Source organism: Acartia tonsa, chromosome 1 (assembly GCF_053477335.1).
Source record: "Acartia tonsa isolate MP-2025a chromosome 1, ASM5347733v1, whole genome shotgun sequence".
Taxonomy (NCBI): Eukaryota; Metazoa; Arthropoda; class Copepoda; order Calanoida; family Acartiidae; genus Acartia; species Acartia tonsa.
The window spans coordinates 11,779,077-11,787,208 of NC_137260.1; the positions used below are offsets into that span (position 1 = coordinate 11,779,077).

At 31.0% G+C, this 8,132-nt stretch overlaps 1 protein-coding gene across 1 annotated transcript; it reads right to left on the reverse strand.

Annotated features, from left to right (window-relative positions):
• Positions 1-4,515: 4,515 nt before the first annotated feature.
• Positions 4,516-7,579, reverse strand: LOC145313044 (uncharacterized). The gene is made up of 4 exons (XM_080152285.1): positions 7,435-7,579; positions 6,716-6,761; positions 5,664-6,341; positions 4,516-4,687 (listed from the first exon to the last, which is right to left on the reverse strand). Exons 1-4 carry the CDS (start codon positions 7,480-7,482, stop codon positions 4,608-4,610), a joined length of 852 nt encoding a protein of 283 aa, XP_080008411.1. The 5' UTR covers positions 7,483-7,579; the 3' UTR covers positions 4,516-4,607.
• Between the last annotated feature and the right edge of the window lie 553 nt (positions 7,580-8,132).

The following is an 8,132-nucleotide window of genomic DNA, read 5'->3' on the forward strand; positions in this document are numbered from 1 at the left end:
TCCGGCCTTAGACCGCTGTGCGATTGTCATTTTTTCTTTAAAACACATAAATAGTATCTAAAGAAAATGCTTATGTTGTTTAGGGTAACGCGGGGTAATTCCGGTCAATTTTTTTCTTCAACTTAAAAAAAAACATACTTCCCAAAAACTTTTTCCGGTTTTTAAGAGTGCAAATGAACGATATGGCAATAACGAAGAAGCCTGTCTTGGTCCCATTAAGATCTCGCAACTAGAAGTCGGTCAAAAATCGGTTTAAAGGGCGGCGGTTGGCCTATACCGGAATTACCCCACCGGTGGGGCTATTCCGGTCAGTTGACTTTGGGGGGGTGGAACACCCCCTTAAAATATTTTTTTTTTAAATATTAAACTATGAGTAGAAAGCTGAGGTCATTAGCTTTCTAACAGTACTAGTCGCATGCAGATCAGACAATTTTTTGACAACATTTTCCCCATTTTAAAAAAGTCGGTAAAATCGCAAAAAAAAACATCAATTTTTTTCATGCAAACTTTTAAAAAAAAATCATACTTTTTATTATATGATTAGGTTTTTTTAAGCTTTATACATAAATTAGAGGCAATTTCTGATTCGCAGGTCTTGGAATTTCTTGAAAAAAGTGATTTTTTCCCAAAAAATTTTTAATTTTAAAAATCCTGCCAGTTTTGACAGCAGTTTTTGATACAATTTTTCTTGTCTCAAATTGGCTAGGATTGACCTACAAGGGTGGTTAAGGTGTCTAAAGATGCAAAATTACATGCCTGACAATTAACTCGAAATGATATGGGGTCTAACTCTAATATTTCAACACATTTTATGCAACAGGAATTTTGAAAATGCAAAATTTTGAATATGTACTCTAAATCTTGGAGATAGAACCCATATCCTGGGGAGTTTTTGTTAGGACATGCAAAGAGCTTTCTATAGACACCTTAAACACCTTTCTAGCTTAATCCTAGCCGATTTGACATAAAAAATCCAAACCGCGCAAAAATCGCGAACACCCTCTTATACGAAAAAGATGCAAGAGTTTCATATGGAATTTAAAATCTTCTAGCGGTCTTTCTATTAGACATACCCCTTCTTACATGAGCCAATGCAGCTGATACATCTTCAGGCAAATATTTAAGGCGTTCCTTTTGGTGATATACTCTTCCCATTACTATAAAAATGTGTCTGAAAAATTTTAAATGTCTTTACAATTTGAAAAGCTTAGGCAACAAAACATGTATAATACAAGCAGTAAAATGACTAATAATGTACATCTAACAACAGGCAAGGGAAGGTTAAAGCCTTTGTCATGCATTGGGGTTGTTCATGCTTCCAGATCACCTGAAAAAAACATTAGGGTATAATATATTTATAAATATAGTAATAAAAAAAAAGTAAAAAAAGTGACCGGAATTGACCATATTTTTGAGACGAAAAAAAAATTATGAAAAAATCAAGTTAGAACAACGCCTCCAATTGCAAACGATAAATGAATGCCATATCTTTCATTTTACAAAAACCCGCGGGTCAATAGGACTTACCATTTTTTCACAATTTTAGGTTGAACATGGCCTATTTTGAAAATTTTTTTTTGCAAATTTTTTGCAACTTTTTGAGGGCAAAAAAATCATAGAAGGAGTGATCTGACAAAAATTTGCTGAAGTAAGAAATGAAAGTATAGGCAATAAACTACAACTTTGCTTTTCTGAAGATCTCTCGCAAACGTTTAGAACACCGTTAAAAAACGGTTTTAAAAAAGTTGGTCGAGTGACCGGAATTAGACCCCCCTACCGCATTTACCCCACGTTACCCTAATAAACTAACCTTTAACTCCTTAAATTTAAAATTTTGATGTTATAACTGTCCTGAGTCCACCTGGAGGCTAATTTTATTTTTTCCTTAAAATATATAAATAACATCCAAATATAAGCTCATTTTGTTTAACAAATATTCCATTAACTGTTCAAATCAGAAGTTTGATTTTTACCTTCCCAGAGTCCACCTGAGGGTCTCCAGCACCTGAACCTGGAGGCTAAATGTCATTTTTTTTCTTCAAATATGTAAAAAATATCCAAAAAGATGCATATTTTGTTTAATATGTTGACCTCTAACTCTTCAAACAAGAAATTTGAATTTTACCTGTCCAGAGTGGACCTGGAGGCCTGCAGAACCAGATCTTGGAGGTTGATTTTAATTTTTTCTTCAGTTATGTTAATAACATCCAAAAAGATGCATTTTCTGTTTTATAAGTTGACCTCTAACTATTCTAATAAGAAATTTGAATTTTTCACCTGTCCAGAGTGAACCTGGAGGCCTGCAGGACCAAAAATTGGAGTCTGATTTTATTTTTTTTCTTCAGATATGTTAATAACATAAAGATACATATTTTGTTTAATAAGTTGATCTCTAACTCTTCAAACAGAAATTTAAATTTTTTTTACTTGTCCAGAAACCACCTTTCAGCTAGCCTGCAGCACCTGAACCTGGAGACCTATTCAAAAAATGATTAAATATACGTGAAGTTCTACCCAAAAGTGAACTTTTATCCCTAATGACCTATAGACTCACATTAATACCTAGCCTAATAATCAAAGAGCTAGCAAAAGTGGCAACCCCCCCCCCCCTCCGCCCTTATATGTGAAATTACTTTGATAACAGCTTTGCCTTGAGTTATTATTGATGATTTATATACTATGTATTACTAAATAAAACAAAGTCCGATACTATATCATACTATATGAGTAAGAAAAAATATACTGTATATACTATATGGATTAAAAAAATATACTATAAAAATACTTTATTTGGTTTTGGAGTGGTCGCCCTGTATATAAAATCCTTTTTACAAAAAATATCAATAATTACTTAAGATTAAACCTGAAAGAAAAAAAATCTCATTACACGTGTTAATTTGCATGTTTTAGGTCTTTTTTTGAGGAAAGTATAACTTCCACATTTTTGACAATAATTATATTTTTTTAACATTTCAAAGTAAAATATAATAAAACTTAAACGATTTTTCTTGAATTATCAGTTGAAAATTTCATCAAACATGCAATTTAAGTGATGAAAATTTAATAAAATCATTTTTTGAATGTTTAGAATTACCAATTTTCTACATTTAAAACAAAATGTTAACAAAATTTAAAAACATTTTAACATATAACTTCAAAAATCAATAACATTTTATAAAAAGATGTTTCAAAAAATAAATCATTAAAAGGTATTAAAATGCATTTCAAATTACTTAAAATTAAAACGAGAACATCTTTTTACAATGTATTCTGTGTAATAGAGTTTAAATGACATGATTAGTGAATGAAATATTTCCTAAACTCATTAAGCCTTTTTGTGACTATATTAAAAATAATTTATTTTGTTTTATAGTGTTTTTTTATTCAAATATTTGACAAAATTTTCCCTACGTCAATAAAATAAAGTCAGTTTTTTACTGTTTCCAGGTTTTTCTTTATAATTATAACAATTAAATATAATATAAATCTTCATTATCTTTTATTTGAATTATCATACACATTAAAATGTAAAGTATAAGCTAGAATAGCACTTTTTTTAACGAATATTTTAATGACATTATATCAAAATAATTCCTCTTAAATATCACACAACATATGATTGGGAAGTATAGCCATTTCTTGGAGGTATAATATTTACAAAAATACCATTAATTCTGTTTTTATCAGAAGTTAAAAAAATTTAACAATTCTAAAACAATGGTTGGCTGTCTAGATATTGAGTACACTAAGACTACGGCTCTGTTCTATTGAAATAACGTTGCAAAAAGAGGGGTTCTGAAAGTAATCTACCTAATTATTTTTAAAGAACCAACAAGTACTGTCAGTATCTTTTTTCTTGTAATCTAGCAGACAATCAAATCATAACACAATTTTCATGATAAAATATTCAGGTTTCTACTTCACATTTTAAAAAATATACTGATCAATAAAATGTTCAAAATTTTACTTTGTACTAATTGAAAAAATATGTTGTAATTCTTATTTTAAAGTTACATTTTTATCCCTGACAAAATCATAGACGACTTTTAAAGGCATCTTATCTAAACTTTTTGAAGAAAAACTTAAAAACGTTAATTAAGTATTAAAACTATTTTCTTCGATTTTTCTGAAGTTATTATCGCATTCTATGGGTTTTTTATTATCATTTACTTATATCGAAAGTGCCAAACATTGTACCCTAACTTATTCATTTAATAAAAAACCAAGCGTGGCAACTGTAAAAGTGCGACGAAACCCGCTACGTCGTTTTCTCTCCATGATCCGAAATATCTAATACAAAAAGTTCTTTCACAAATTAAAGTATATAAGTTTAAAAGGATAATCAGTCTTATTTTCCATTTTGCTTATGTTAAACTAATGTAAGGACTTTGTCCAGTTTGGCATAATGAATTTATTTGCTGTCCTTTAATTAGGAGGAAAGAAGATTTTGATTACTGAATTTTTTTTAAAGAATAAAAATATTACCTATAGGTTAAAAATAATAAGTGCTAGGTATTAAGTTTAATATTTATTCTTTATTATAAAGATATTTTAATATGATATATGTATAATATAGAAAAATAAATTAAATAAAAAATACAAAATGTTTATAACTCAGAATCTTCATCATTATTATTTTTGTCTATTTCTGTCAGATCGAGATCACCATTTTCTTTATTAGCTTCCTCTGCAATAGAATATTCTTCAAAAATCAAATTTTAACTAAATGAATTAGGAATCTTTTATTTTATCAGAAAATGTCTTATAAGTCAGAGGAATGGGACTTGAGACAACCTTTTCTGCACCTTAATTAGAGACAACCTTTTCTGCACCTTAATCCAGCTGATGTCAACAACATAAGGGGGGGGGGGGTTAATGCAACCATCTCGTAATCAGTGATTAAATGGCACTTAGAATTCGAATTTCGATCTGAACTTTTGCATGAGTATTCCTTGGTAGGTCTATTTTCCCTAAATTGAACAAAAAATTGGAAAAGTAACGGCTGGCGGCTCAGCCGTTTAGCCGTTGTTTGCCTATTTCAGGGTAAATTCATCATCAATTACGTAGGAATCATCTTTTTAAAACATATTTTTGGTTTAATTCATGTTGAATGATAGCAATAACCATTTTTAAAACTTCTAGTACCAACAGCTACCGTCTAAAACCGTTTGATAGCGTTTTGGAGTGGAAAAAGAGTATTATGTGGAGATAGGTTTCGTGACTAATTTACACTATAGATATCAAAAAAATGGGAAAACGGCTGAGCCGCCAGCCGTTAGCCGTTACTTTTCCAACATTTTGTTCGATTTAGGGAAAATAGACCTACCAAGGATTACTCATGCAAAAGTTCAGATCGAAATTCGAATTCTAAGTGCCATTTAATCACTGATTACGAGATGGTTGCATTAAACCCCCCCCCCTTAATTAAAAAAAAAGCATGAAACCCATATGCAATTTCAGCTTTTGTTGGGGGTCAACACAGTAGAATTTACGACCTCTACATCTGCCCCCCCCCCCCCACAAATATTATTTTAGATTTATTTTGCTTGTTGGTTACACCTTATTCCTGCCCTTTATTCTGTTTTTAATTATAAACAAATTTACCCTATAGTGACTTAAATAACCTCAAATCAACCTAATAAAAGTTCTAAATTTTGCTTTACCTATACTGAGATTTTCAGAGGAGTCTTCTTCACTGTTATTTTTTTCTTCAACTTCAGCAACTTTCACATCGTCAGATTGCTTCTTGTCAGCACCATCTTCATAATCTTCACTGCTCTCTAATGATGTATCTTGATCAGGATCAGCGCTTTCTACCAATGTTTCCTTTACATCTGGATTTTCATTTTTATTTGTATTTTCATCGTTTTTGACGGATGCAGTATTTCCCTCTTCTGTGCTTTCTGCTGAATCAGTTGTATTCTCAACACTTTCTGTGGAATCATCATCAATACTTTCAGAGCTTTGCCTGGTTTCAATATTTTCCTCATTGCTTTCTGTAGACTCTGTCTCATTTTCAGAACTCTCTGTGGAATCCACCTTATTATCTTCAGTGGATTCTGTTGATTCTATACTCTCTCTAGATTCCACATTTTCCAGAATTTCATTAGGTTTGGTTTTCTGTTCTGAAGTATCCACAACATCAGTGACATCCTCTACCATATTTTCATTGCTGTCAGTTGTTTCATCATTTTCTTGACTAGAAGTAATTTTAAGACCTTCTTCTAGTCCTTCAGTGCTGGTTTCTTCAGATTCAGGACTGGTCTGTTCATATTCTTGATTATTTTCAACATAATCTTGTTCATACACTTTCTCCAAGGTAACACTGGCCTCCTTGTTTTCTGAAACATATTACAATCTTTAAATATCAACACATTTTTTTATGTGTCAAGATCTTAAACTTTTTTTTCCCCTAAGGTGAAATGTTAAGTTGAGGTAAGGAAATGTAAAGAATGAAATTCTATGGAAAATTAGAAAAGGGTTGAAGTATTATTTTTACATCAAACACAACCTCTGAACTATTTGCTTTTGTGTCTTTGCAGTCATGAAACACAATTTAAAATAATATACGGTGGTTAATGAAATAAGAAACTTGCTTGAATTAACTTCCTGGGCACAATTTTGTGTTAAAGATATTTTGCCTAAGAAAGACTATGAAATGAAATGACTAGCTTACTTCAAAGGATTTTAAAGTGTAAAAGATAATAATTCTTACCATAATTTGGTTGATCATGTAGCTTCCTTGTTGTTGCCCCATCTACCTAAAATAATGGAAGAAAATATTATTTTGTTTTGAAAAGAATATTTTTTTCTGATCTTAGTTTTATTGATACTGCAACCTGTTCAAGTATCTTAATGGATAAGAAAATGGATGGACAATGAATTAATATACATCTCTAAGGGTGATAAACAAAATTACCCCTTCTGTAGAATACAATTATTAGTTGAAATGTTTGGACACTACTAGTTAGGAACCCACAAATAAAAATTCAACTAAATGTAACCAAAATTTTGATCTAGCGAAGAAAAAAACTTGGTTGTAAAACTTTGGGTACCAGTATAATTTACAGTCCAATCTCCTGTCTCCCTGTTTTTTGCTTGTTATTATTTTATTGCAATGGATATTTTGTTTACAAAAGATATTTTTCTGATTTATGAGCTTAGTTTTATGGATGCTGTCATCCTTGTAAAACATCTTTAAGGTAATGTTCAAATTAAAAAAATATATGCCTTTAACACAAAGTATTTATGAATCTTAACAATAATATGCTTTTCTGCAAGTTAACATATGTCGTTAAAAGTATTTTTTAGGTGATGACCTAAGAACTAGGATTCTCTGGTATAACAGTAAAGTAGTTTCATGGGCATGTATGTTTTTAAAATGTGATAATACTTTGACTGAATGACTATAGGAACTGAAATTTGCTTACATACCTGACTGAAGGCTGCGGTACAGTACAACACTAGGATTACAAATATCATTCTTGGCTTTCTGTTTTTTTCCTTTTTTTGATGCTTGCAAGACAGAACACGCTAGTCTACTGGATAGTACTGCGTATGTCCGCCCTTTTATGTACGATCCAAATTTTGCGTTCATATATGTATATTAAGATAGCAGAGATATATTAGAGGCTTCAGTCTTTCTTTTAATGTTCATTACATTAGGATTTTAATATATAAAACATTTAACATCCAGTTACCATAAGATCTTTTATCCCATCTCATTTTATCTCAGCTTCTAATAAAGCTAGAGGGCTAAAATTATTGTGCTTATAATAAATTTTTAATCTGCTAAACTGAACCAATTGAGTTCTCTGTTTATGGATGCTTTATATAGGTCCTGGGATTATTTTAGGCTACTGAAAGAATTAAGTCTTAAGGGTTTTATGTTATTTTTCTTCCACCTTTTAAACACAGAGCCCCCAGATGCTAGGGTCGCAGCCAATAGTTGATGATGAAATAGTATTTATTAGTGGCTGCACCCCTAGCATCTAGGCTCTCTACCTTCGAAGGCAAAAAGAGGGCAAGAAAATAACCTAAAACCATCCCAGGCCCTATGTGAATTTTCGTACCTAGTTATTGAAATCGTTAATTTTACACACACAAAAAACCTTACTACTCTGTAAAATAGG

Bases quoted from the DNA above. Each gene is read 5' to 3' on its own strand.
- LOC145313044 (XM_080152285.1), bottom strand. From the start codon at position 7,482: ATGATATTTGTAATCCTAGTGTTGTACTGTACCGCAGCCTTCAGTCAG. The intron at 6,342-6,715 runs GTAAGAATTATT...AATATGTTTCAG, and splicing joins ACATGATCAACCAAATTATG to AAAACAAGGAGGCCAGTGTT. The intron at 4,688-5,663 runs GTAAAGCAAAAT...ATTCTATTGCAG, and splicing joins CTCTGAAAATCTCAGTATAG to AGGAAGCTAATAAAGAAAAT.